General features: G+C 37.4%; 1 protein-coding gene and 1 long non-coding RNA gene across 13 annotated transcripts in view; one reads left to right on the plus strand and one right to left on the minus strand.

The window, feature by feature from the left end:
* Positions 1–13037, plus strand: part of LOC104006792 (uncharacterized) — a 164391-nt gene that overhangs the window by 37946 nt on the left and 113408 nt on the right. The window lies entirely within an intron of this gene.
* The window catches only part of TSBP1 (testis expressed basic protein 1), an 81880-nt gene continuing 71338 nt past the window's right edge, over positions 2496–13037 (minus strand). For 6 of the 7 annotated variants that reach the window (XM_063812032.1, XM_024356989.2, XM_063812031.1 and 3 more), the window contains 4 exons: positions 12348–12368; positions 10467–10487; positions 9709–9723; positions 2496–3833 (listed from right to left, as the gene is read on the minus strand). In XM_063812032.1, coding sequence (XP_063668102.1) covers positions 2779–3833; positions 9709–9723; positions 10467–10487; positions 12348–12368 — 1112 coding nt within the window. In that variant the 3' untranslated portion in view covers positions 2496–2778. 7 annotated transcript variants of the gene reach the window in all.

Consider the following 13037-nt stretch of genomic DNA (forward strand, 5'->3'; position numbering starts at 1 on the left):
TGGGCTTGGTGGTGCACTCCTGTAATCCCAGCTACTTAGGAGGCTGAGGCATGAGAATCGCTTGAACCCAGGAGGAGGAGGTTGCAGTGAGCCAAGATCATGCCACTGCACTCCAGCCTGGGTGAAGAGTGAGGAAAAACAAACAAACAAGCAAACAAACAACCTACTAGTTAGCTGTCACATGGACCAGAGGGGCTATAGGAAAAATGACATGAGAATGATGAAAATCTAATACTTTTAACTATGTGAAAATCTTTCTGGTCAAAAATGTTCCCTGATAACAGCATAATGTATGTAAAAGACATGCCAACAAAGGCTGGTAAAATCTCTAAATGTGTATTTTCCACAGATGACAAAAGCAACTTACAATATTAAAATCCATGTTTAATATCTGTCTTCTTCTCTCTCACTCTCTCTCTCTCTGGCAACTCAGTTTTGCTAAACCTGTGCAGCTCATCAAAGACCTGAGGATTCTGTGACTTCTAAAATTAACATAGGCTTCCATACCTGCGGCAGGGCTGTGAGAACACAGTAGACAGCCATACAGTGGATTAGATTGTGCTAGAAGTTATGGAGATACTCTTTTAAGGTTGTGATTGGGTAGCCTGAAACATTTATGAAACATTTTATACTTTGGGCAGAGACTAATGTCTGGTTTCTCTCCTTTATTCATCAAACGCCTCCAAAGAATAGCATATCAGTATGAAAAGCTTCCTTGGAAGACATCTAGTTAGTCCAAAGAATTTGATAACTAGAATTATAGACTCTCAGGAATTCTATTTGGAAGGGACCATAAAGATAACTTATTCCAATTACTCAGCTGTTTCCTGAGTCTCCTCTATGGCATTCTCACTGAATGAGCCTTAAACTCTTGCTTAAACTCTTTGGACCTCCACTTCTCCTTATTACTAAGATAAAATTTGTTACTTTGTACCTTCCATTCACTGATCTCATTTCCTTGGGGCTATACAAAATATTCTAATCCCTTATGAACTTTCACTATTTGAAAGTAATTCTCATTGTTTCCTCATATTTGTCTTCCCGGGGGAATTCTGCAACTTCCTGCACACTTGAGTCTTTCTCTCCTGAAGGCATTTAGTTTATCCACATCCCATGATTGAACTAAATGTATATTCAGGGTGTGGGCTAACCAGCACAGTATTGAACAGTATAAAAATAAAATTTCTAAAAATGATTATTTTAAAATAGACTAAAATAAGTTAACTCTGTTGGATGTTTGAAAGGCACATCCCACAACTACTTACTTGTATCTCTATATTCTTCCTGCTTACCTTCCTTCTCCTAGCTTCCTTTCTTTGGAAAGTGCTCTTTAGAAGTTCATTAGTCAGCTCCAAATAGCAACTACAGTGTTCTTTCAGTCCTTATTTTCCTTGAAGTTTCAGTCATTTTTTTCTCAAAACTCTCATCTTCCTTAATTATTGGAACATTCCACTATACAGGTTTTCCTTCTATCTTCCTATCCCTTAGTTAAATTTCTTCAATATATTACATATAACAAACTCAGTCCTTGGACTTCTGCTTTCGTTAGTCCTGTACTTTCTCCTTTGAAGAACTCACTCTTATTGCTTCAATTGTTACCTGTACTCATCTAATTCCAGATATCTCTTGAATGACAAATGTTATTGCTTATCCCCTTAAAACAATTTGTTGTTCCCTCTCTGTCCCCCAAATTAGTTCCTAGTTTGTTTGTTACCTAGTTTCAAAAGTTTTGAAACCATTGTTTTTTTCACTTTTCCTTACTCCTATGCAGTCAGTCATCATGAAGTAATGATTCTTCTTTTATTTTTTTCCTATTTATTCTCTTTCCATTACTTACTCCAAGTACTTCTTAATTAGATTTACTATCTATGATGTTTCTTTTTCTATCTTATTTTTCACAATCACATGATACAACCTTATTTTTAAAATGATACAACCTCATTCATTTCCCTCTGTGTCTCAAACATTGTAGAATGCTTCCAGCTGCCTGAAGAGTAAAATATAAATTCCTGGCTTGTTTTTCAAATCCTTTTATATTCTCCTTTTCAAAATTATACCCCAGGATGCCTCCCATGAATCTGCCGTAACAGCAAAATTGCCTACTGCACCTGGAGCATGGCACGACAGCCTTTAACCCTTTACCTTTCTTTTACTCTTTGTAATTCACTCAGCATATCAACACCTTATCCATCTGCTGTGACATATTGTATACCACTACTCCCTTCCCCATGAAGTTACCACCTCTACTTTCTCATCCCATGATGGATTATGTTGTCCATCTAAACTTTTTGTAACTTAGATTTTACTTAAAAAATTGCCATGTATACATATATCACTATATATGTTATAAGCTACTTGATTGCAGGAGCTCTGACTTGTGTTTTTCTGTACACCCCTTATTGCTAGACCAGCGCCTTGCAAACATTAGGCCTGCCATGAGGAGTTACTGGTTGATTGGTTGGAAAGGCTATCATAGACATACTTGTCAAAGGAAATTACTATATATTTCTTTAATTAAAATGTTTTACTTCAGAAAGTATCCAGTCTTTCTTGATGGAATCATATATGTCTTAACTTATAAAACAAATATTTGGAAACTGAGGTTTGTGGCTGAGAGATTAAAAAGGGTGAAACTTCTGAAGAGCAGAAACTGTGATATGAAGATGAAAGGGATTTTATAATTATAATCTGTTTAGGCAATGGCTGGGATATGGTTTGTATCTGGAGTATGGGAATCATAATAATCACTTGTCTTATGGGCCTTTAAAAAATTTATCCTTACTCTTCCACTTTTTTGTTGTACTTCCTTCCTTTATTTGCCTTCGCCCTTTTCGAGCCTTTTGATTTTTCACCATTGATTTCTGATTCTCTCTTTCCTTTAACTTTGTCCTTTCCTTTGTCACCTTTTGTGTTTTTGTCACCTTTTTCTTTTTTATTTGGATCTTTCTCTGCATCTCTCTCCTTTTCTTTATCATTATTTCCTTTATCCTCAAAACTCTCCTTCTTTTCTTGGGCTTCCTTTCCTTTTAGTACACCTGACTCACTCTTCTTTACTTGGGATTCCAGTGTTTCTGGTACACTCACCTCAGTGTTCTTTACTTGGGATTCTGGTCCTTTCAGTACACCTGCCTCACTCTTCTTTTCTTGGACCTCTTGTTCCTTTGGCACATCTGCCTCACTCTTCTCTACTTGGCCTTCTTGTTCTTTTGGTACCTTCAACTCACTCTTCTCTACCTGGGCTTCCTGTCCTTTCAGTACAACTGACTCCCTCTTCTTTACCTGGGCTTCCTGTCCCTTTGAGACACCAGACTCACTCTTCTTTACTTGGGATTCCTGTCTTCTTGGCACACCCATCTCACTCTTCTCTACCTGGGCTTCCTGTCCTTTCAGTACAACCAACCCACTCTTCGTTACTTGGGCTTCTTGTCCTTTTGGGACACCTGACTCACTCTTCTTTACTTGGGACTCCTGTCCTCTTGGTACATCTGACACACTTTTCTTTATTTGGGCTCCCTGTCCTTGTGGTACACTCATCTCACTGATTTTTAGTTGGGTTTCCTGTCTTTTTGGTATTCCAGCGTCACTGTCTACCTTGACCTCCATTCCTATTTTGTCTTTCTCTAAATCAGTGCCTTTTCCTTCTCTTTCTGGCTCCTTTATGTGTGCTGATTTCAAGGATTCTACAGAATTCGTAAATATGATGTCATTCTTTAGTGCTTCCTTGTTTTCTTCTCGGCTATTCTGAGACCTTGCAGTGCCTCCACATTTTAGAATCTGGATTTTGGAACAAGATTTTTTTGCAAGTTCTTCATCCATGTAACCTGTTAATATAACTGAGCATACAACAAAAGGGCGTGATTTAGATATCAAGTATTTTCTCTTTATTTCTATTTTTTTCCCCTTGATACTGGTTCCTTTTTTGTCTTAAAACTGACACACTAAAATTTTTCTGAATCTCAAGTTATCTAACATGATGGTTCTCTGTACATAAAATTATAAAAGTATCGATAAAATTCTGGACTATTTTCAATAATTTGGAAGATTAATGAGAGAAAAGGTAAGATGTACTGTAAATGAACTGACATTTGTTCAGTGGATTATGGCTAATGAATAATGCTTAGTGGCTAACAGAGGATGTATTCTGAAAAGAAATAGAATTTGTTTTAAGGAAAAATTGTGGGAGGAAGCAATAATTATATTTCTCAAGACAGAAAAAGGAAACTCAAAAATGCTTTCCATATTGAATAAAAGCATATCTTATTATGCAAAAGTAATAACAGTACTAGCTGATAATTATTAAGTGCTTACCACATAGCAAGTACTCACTGCTCTAAGCACTTTATGTATTAAATCATTTGATACTCACAACAACCAGGTAGGGTATTATTAACCTCATTTTACAGATGAAGAAACTGAGGCACAGAATGCTTAAATGAATATGAATAAGGTTATGTAATCAGTAGGTGGTGGAGCTGGGATTTGAATCTGAGTAGTCAGACTCCAGTATTCAGTTTTGATCATTACTGTAGACTACTTCTTGCAATATCTGCAAACTCTGCAAAAATTTCAGGTCCTTTGATCATGTTCAGGTAAATCAGCTGTTACGTCTCAATTCCTGTGTGATTTAACAAACCTGAATTTATTGGCTTCTCCTAGTTATTTTTTATTTGCTTTTTTTTTTTTTAAGTAATATGGTTCCCTGAATTAAGTAAAAGAAATATCTGAGCCACCAAGGCATTGTGTGGGTTCTTGCCATGGAGCAGAGGGATGTCTTGCTTTGAGAAAATCTAATATTTAATATTTACTATAGTAGAAAGAATACTGAATATAAAAGCTGAATCAGAAGACTTGGGCTGGGGGCAGTGGCTCACACTTGTAATCCCAGCACCTTGGGAGGCCAAAGTGGGCAGATCACTTGAGGTTGGGAGTTGGAGACCAGCCTGGCCAACATGGTGAAACCTGATCTCTACTAAAAATACAAAAATTAGCCAGGCATGGTGGCACACACCTGTAACCCCAGCTACTCGTGAGGCTGAGGCAGGAGAATCGCTTGAACCCGGGAGGCAGGGGTTGCAGTGGGCTGGGATTGCACCACTGCACTCCAGTCTAGGTGACAGAGCGATACTCCATCTCACACACACACACACACACACACACAGAAAAAAGAAGACCTAGGTTTATTATTCCTGCTAGCTGGGTTTAATGGGTTTATTAAGGTAAATCAGTTAATCCTCAAAGATTCACTGTTTTTATATTTAGTTTGATCTGCTCACTTTGTAGAGTTACTAAATATTGTAGACAAATGTTAAAGTAACATAGCCTTTGGAGACAGACTGGTTCAAATCCTGCCTCCGCACCTGCCTAGCTGGGTGACCTTTGGCAAACTTTACTTTCTGTCTGTAAAATGGGGGCAATAGTAGTAGCTACCTCAAAGAGGTGTTATGAGATTAAATAATGTTATCTAAATAAAAGCACTTGGTACAGTGCATGGGACATAAGTAGTCAATAAATATTGGCCATTACTACTTCCCAATGAGATAGTACAGGAAAAAACTCTCTAATTAAATCAAGACAAGGCATTCTTAGTTTCCAACAAATAATTTACAGGAGTGGTTAATTGTATTACAGGAAAATTTCTTTTTTTTTTTTTTTTTGAGATGGAGTTTCACTCTTGTTGCCCAGGCTGGAGTCCAATGGCACGATCTCGGCTCACCGCAACCTTCGCCTCCTGAGTTCAAGGGATTCTCCTGCCTCAGCCTCCCAAGTAGCTGGGATTACAGGCATGCGCCACCACACCCGGCTAATTTTGTATTTTTAGTAGAGATGGGGTTTCTCCATGTTGGTCAGGCTGGTCTTGAACTCCTGACCTCAGGTGATTCACCTGCCTTGGCCTCCCAAAGTGCTGGGATTACAGGCATGAGCCACCACACCCAGCCAATTACAGGAAAATTTCTTGCTTAAAAATGAATTATTGGACTTTTCGTTTTTTACATTTAGGGTTTGATGTTTGAAAAATTGGCATACACATAACTTCAGAATTTTATCAATTATAAAAATGAGGCACACCTGTATTAGATAAGAAACTAATTATAAATCAAAAGAGTTGTTGTAGTTCAGTGTTTTCTTTTATTATTTTCAGCTGTTGACATCCAAATAAAAATAACATTAGGAAAATTACAGTAATGTTTTCTGAACCTTTTTGTGTATGTCCCCACCTAGAGTTCTTCATTAAAATATGGTTACTGACATTTTATTCTAGACAATCAATTTTCAGTTTCCTAATGAAAATCAGTGGTAATATATTTCAAGCATTGCTAAATTGAGAAAAATAGTTCAGAATATTTTGATCTTCGACAGTGCTACCAGTGGACACTGTTTTGTTTTGTTTTCTTTAGGGGTATGGTGGTGTGGAATGGTAAGATCATGCTCCACTGAAGTTTCTAACCTTAAGAATTTCATGGAATGTACTCCTCACATAAGCTGATTTTCCTTAAGCTATGAATATTTTTAGTTTTACTATCCCTTGGGGGTAATTATTTGCTACTGTGTGTAATACTTCATGACTCATTTTAACCTAAATTTACCTTCTAAATTATATAGGCTTTGTAAACCAAAATTAAGTATTATAGGATTTCCTGAAGCACCCAGTGTTTATTCTAGCTACACCTTTCCTAATTTCACAGAATTAAAAAACTTTTTATTCTTTCTCCCACTACACTGAAAAATACCTCTAGTTACTTCTAATAGAATCTTCATACCCTTATTTTAATATATTTGCTGTCATCTTTTAAATCTTGAATTTAATTAACATAGATGAGATTTACAGGATTTATTTTTGAGGAATCTAGCTATCCCATAAAGTGAGGTTCACTTTTATTTCAACTTTGCATTTGAAGTAAGCCACAAATCATTATTCCACCACATTCTAAGTTCTTTTCTTCCTTCTCCCAGATTTCAAGATAGTTCATACATCTTTTCCTTCTGTTGGACCTCATAATCATCCAACAGGTACAGTGTAAATCTTCATAATATAAAGACTTGGAAGCCCTGGCTGCAAGTACATTTATTGCAGGCAGTAGCCCATACTACAAAATTTTAATGCAATCAAAAGATTTAATCAACACTTTGGGGATCATCATAATATATTCTGATTAAAAAGTAATTATTAAAATGTTTAAATTGGATTAATTTTTGTTAAAGCTAAAAGATATCATGAAATAGCTATCACATTAACAATTCTATCTAAATGATACTTAACGTAGAAAATAGAATGTGGGCTTTATTAGGAAACTAATCTTAGGTTCTTAATCCAGTGGTTGTCAGGGAGAGCACAATTGGATCTAGACTGTAAAAGATCTATTCAGTATCAGAGGGATAAGTCATTATAGTTCTCAGGCTATGAATTACATTTTAAAAGATCATATACTTATTAGTTGAATGAGGAGGTGAGAAATAAGAGACTCAGTTTGCTGGGATGATGATGTTTGTTGGTTTAATCTATCTTAAACCTTTCTTTGAACATTGACTTAAACCTTAACCTCCTTTTTCTAAAAATATCAACTGGGGCCAATGCAGTGGCTCACACCTGTAATCCTAGCACTTTGGGAGGCTGAGATGGGAGGATTGCTTGAGGCCAGGAGTTCGAGGCCAGCCTGGGCAACATAGTGAGACCCCATCTCTATTTTTTAAAAGAAATAGAAAAACAATCAATTGGGAAAAATGTGTTTGAAAGATTATATCAATAAGAATATGTCTTTTACAAAAAATTTTTTAAAAGATTAAACAGATTTTTCTCTGGCAACTTAAAAAATTAGTATTCATTAAAAATTTATTACCTCTGGGAAGAAACTTGGCCTGTGATCCCTTCTCAGAGCCCTTGTATTAGTCAGGGTTCTTCTGAGTCAAGTTGACATACAACATCAATCATCAGAGCCCACCTTTTTTTTTTGTAAGAGAAACTCACAAGATCACAGTCCTATCACTTTTTCTATGTGAGGAGAGCATTTGAGGGATGTTGGCGCATTATAATTATTCTGAATGCATACTGTTTCTTGTACCATGAATCAAAAGAAATTAATTTCCCCGGCTGGGTGCAGTGGCTCACGCCTGTAATCCCAGCACTTTGGGATGCTGAGGTGGGTGGATCACCTGAGGTCAGGAGTTCGAGACCAGCCTGACCAACATAGTGAAACCCTGTCTCTATTAAAAATACAAAATTAGCTGGGCATGGTGGCACATGCCTGTAATCCCAGCTACTTGGGAGGCTGAGGCAGGAGAATCACTTGAACCCATGAGGCAGAGGTTGCAGTGAGGCAAGATCGCGCCATTGCACTCCAGCTTGGGCGACAAGAACGAAACTTTGTCCAAAAAAAAAAAATTAATTAATTGCCCCTTTCAACTTCATCTCCCTGCCTTCCTTTCCCTCTAAACCCACTCTCTTTCTAGTGTGAACTGAGAAAGAAGAATGAGGCTTAAACACGATTAAATATAAGGACATATTTTGTGTTTGTGTCAGTGTTTGGAATGTTTGAAATGCTTGAAACGTGTCTCACTAGGTTTAAGTCTTATTTGCTTCTTTTGATCATATATTTACAGAATTAAACAAAAGTTATTATTCTACTTTGTTTTGTATGGTTTCCTTGCTTGAAGAGCTGAGTCATATATTAAGTAATCCCAATAGTGATAAATCTGAATCCAGAAAACAGTTAAAAAAGTCAAACATTGATTTAAATGCGGTCTTCTATTTTTAAAAGGATCCTTTTGTGTACATTTAGTTATCCAGCTTTTCTGTAGATGTATATTTGTATTTACAAACATTCCATAAAGTTTCCTGACTAATCACAAAAAATGCATTTGTGATTCAGTATAGGAGGCAATGTGTTAGTATGGGAAGAGTGGGAAGAGTGTGTATTTTGGAGATAGGACATCCTGGGTTTAAATCCTGACACCAGTGTTTACCAACTCTTTAACCTTGTGTAAATACCTGAGTTAGTTTCCTAATCTGTAAAATGGGGAATAATAATATCTACCAGGCAGGCATATGGTAAGAATAAGAGATGCTACTTTTGTAAGTGCCTAGCACAGTGCACAAATACATAGTCAATGCTCAATACCTACTGTCTTTCAAAGGTAGTTATTTAGAAGGCAATAGAAAGGAGATGGTATTTTGTTTTTAACTAGTTTTTTTCCCCCATTAATATGATTCAGAGGGACTTCACCTATAACTAAAAAAAGAGTTCTAAATTCCCAGCAAATAACTAATGGAATTCAGAAACCAATCTTCCTTTCATTATGTTTTCCTGAGAATCAGGGAGGAGATTCTTTTTCAGAGCCTAGAAGATGGCCAGAGATTGTGGCACCCTTTCATATGAGCTTCATCTTCTCTACAGCAATCTCTTAAATTGTAGTTATTTAAAAACTTGGGGCCTGGCACAGTTGCTCACACCTGCAATCCCAGCACTTTGGGAGGCTGAGGCAGGAGGATCACTTGAGCCCAGGAATTCAAGACCAACCTGGGCAACATAGTGAGATCCTGTCTCAAAAAGAAAAGTGGAGGGCGGGGGGGAAACTTGGAAGTTTCTGGAAGATAGGAACATTCAAATTGGCCTTAGAAGCACAGGCCTCTATTTTGGGAGTAGAAACAGGCAGGTCACAAAAGAATTAAAAGCAATGTAAAATATCAGAGTTGAGAATAGATATGGAACTTACCCACAGGAGTCAGTGCTAAAAACAAAACACAAAAGAAAGATCAGTGAGGATTTTCTAACTCAAGAGAAACCCACCTTCCAATAGTATCCTTCCTAGGTGAATTTAGAAACAGGACTTGGAGGGAGCACAAAACTCTATTTCATCCTCAGGAGTGTTGCTGGCCAATGCTCCATATCCCACTCCACACAGAGGGTTATCTTTAGGATGCCATTTAATTACTATAGGCATTTGAAATCTTGGGTAGGTAATATCAATTCTACTGAAATTCAAACTATTGCATTTCCTGCCTTTCTTTGTTCTTTGATAAGTCTTTCATATGTCTTCTGCAAAACAGTTTTTTGCTCACTGTTCTGGTCAGTTTGAAAAATGTATATTGTTGGTCAATTACCAAAATCACATCTAGTCCTGACACATATTCTTTTTGTCAATCTTAGAGGATTTTCTTTTTTAGTAAAAATTATTAGTTGCCAGATTATAGCACAGAGGAAATAGGCTCTGTTGTGATAGATTAGCTGGGAATATATGCTACCAATAATCTTTGGTAGTAAATAACTAGAATCAAACACAAGACCATTATACTTTGTTACAAAAGGAAAATAGATAAGAAGAATTAAAATTGAAATATGAGGAAATCACTTATTGAAGAAATATTGACTGCTGTAAGGTAGAGGAACTCGTAACACAAGAACATTTGGGAAAAAGAACTTAAAGGTCCTAGGCACAGAAATAGGTAAGGCAAGGAAATGATCCAAACTTACTGATTTTTCCAGAACTGTCCACTGAAAGAGACAAAGGCAAACACATCAGTAGGTACTGGGCATTCCCTTCTTCCCAGTCCCCAAGCCTCTGCATTGAGTGGGATCTGTGTCATTAACAACTAAATTTCATTTATTTAAATGTGAAGAAACTTCATTTCCCTTCCCCCTTCTCTTTGCCCAGTGTAGTTTACAAAGACCTTGTGATAAGCTACTTTAAATCACCTTTACTTATCATTGATCATTAGCAATTTTGTCTAGAATGTCAAGATTACAATTTATAAAAATAGGACATATAATGGTCTTGCTTAGAAGATGTGTGCTAACATTATTTTTTGACATTGTTTGATACGAATTTTTTTTTTAATATATTTTTTTGAGACAGGGTCTCAGTCTCCCAGGCTGCAGTGCAGTGGCATGAACATGGCTCACTGCAGCTTCCACTTCCGGGGTTCAAGCGATCCTCCAGTTTCAGCCTCCTGAGTAGCTGGGACTACAGGTGCGTGCTACCACAACCAGCTAATTTTTGTATTTTTTTGTAGAGACGGAGTTTCATCATGTTGCCCGGGCTGGTCTGGAACCCTGAGCTCCAGCGATCCACCTGCTTTGGCTTCCCAAAGTGCTGGGATTACAGGTGTAAGCCACCATGCCTGGCCTGGTACGAAATATTTAAGATACAGTTGTTACCAAGTACTGAAATATAGGTATATCTCTTGTGTTGATGTTACTTGATAAACCTAACATAGAAAGCACAAAATAGGCTGGCGCGGTGGCTCATGCCTGTAATCCCAGCACTTTGGAAGGCTGTGAGGCAGGCGGATGGCTTGAGCCTAGGAGTTCAAGACCAGCCTGGGCAACATAATGAGATCCCCATCTCTGCAAAAAAAAAGAGAAAAAATTAGCTGGGTATGGTGGCAAGCGCCTGTAGTCCCAGCTGCTCAGAAAGCTGAGGTGGGAGGATTGCTTAGGAAGTCAAGGCTGCAGTGGGCCATGATCACACCAGTGCACTCTAGCCTGGGTGAGTGAAATGCTGTCTTAAAAAAAAAAAAGCACAGAATAATAAGAAAGCATGAAATTGTAAGAAACATATACCAGGATTGTTTACCAGAGATACATATGTGGAGTTAGGGTATTTAAACCATAGAATGGGAGTTGGCAAAATACAGCCCATGGAATAAATCTAGTATGTTGGCTATTTTTGCATGTCCTGTGAGGTAAGAATGGATTTTACATATTTAAATAGTTGAAATAATAATAATAATAATAATATTTTGTGGCACATGAAAATTGTATGAAATTCAAATTTCAATGTCTAAAATAGTATTTTATTGGGACATATCCATGCTCATTCTTTTATATATTGTCTACGACTGTTTTTGTGCTACAACAGCAGGGTTGAGTAGTTGTGACAGAGACTTTAAGGCTTATAAAATTTAATAAAATATTTGGCTGGGCATGGTGGCTTATACCTGTAATCCCAGCACTTTAGGAGGCTAAGGCAAGGGGATCGTTTGAGGCCAGGACTTTGAGACCAGCCTAGGCAACATAGCAAGACTCAGTTTCTACAAAAAATAAAAAAAAGTTAGCCAAGCATGGTGGCACACATCTGTAGTCCCAGCTACTCAGGAGGCTGAGGCAGGAGAATTGCTTGAGCCCAGGAGTGGAGGTTGTAGTGAACTATGATCACACCACTGCACTCCAGGCTAGGTGACAGAGCAAGACCGTGTCTCAGAACAAAACAAAACCAAAAACACCAAACAAACCAAAAAACACAAAAACCCAACAAACAAAAACAAACATAAAACATTAAAAATACTTGTAGGAAAAATTTGCTCACCCCAGCCCTACAAGAAACTAATTATTAAAAATATATTAGGAACTTACTAGTGTGAACTTGAGGTATTCCTGAAAATCAAAACAAGAAAATAGGTTAATGGCAGCATTTTTGGAACAGAAGTACAGTTCTTTCCTACTCCCAATTCCCTAGTTGTTTTTTCTAGGGTACCATAAAGACTTCTAGCAGAATACAATGAAATATGATGAGACAACAGATCCCTTAGTGTGTTATAAGAACCTGACGGTTTTTACCACCTTTATGTGGTCCAACTTATTGTTGTCTCTCTAATTGAGCTCTCTGCTTTCACCCTTGCCTCCCAGTCAGTTCCCAGTACAGCAGTAAGTGGGACCCTTTTAAAGTGTCAGCAAGACTCCTGCTTAAGAGCCACCAATGGTTCCCCATCTTGGTTTAACAAAAGTCAAAATCACAACAGTGGCTTTCAAAGATGGCCCTGGAAGATCTGTCCCTCCAAATCTCTCTTATAGCTTCTTTTTATGTCACTTTTCATTCTGTTTCAGCTATATGGTACTTGCTGTCTTGCTTTTCCTCAAATAGTCTGGAAATGTTCCTACCCTAGGGTGGTTTACTTGTTGTCTTCTCTGATTGAAATATTCCCCCCTCAGATATTGCCTGGCTAATTCTCTCACCTATTTCATGTTCCATCTAGTAGTTATAGCAATTGCTGAGAATGAGGCATTAAACTTTCCAACTGTAGTTGTGGGTTTTTCTGTTTCTCT

Source organism: Pan troglodytes, chromosome 5, assembly GCF_028858775.2.
Source record: "Pan troglodytes isolate AG18354 chromosome 5, NHGRI_mPanTro3-v2.0_pri, whole genome shotgun sequence".
Classification (NCBI taxonomy): domain Eukaryota; kingdom Metazoa; phylum Chordata; class Mammalia; order Primates; family Hominidae; genus Pan; species Pan troglodytes.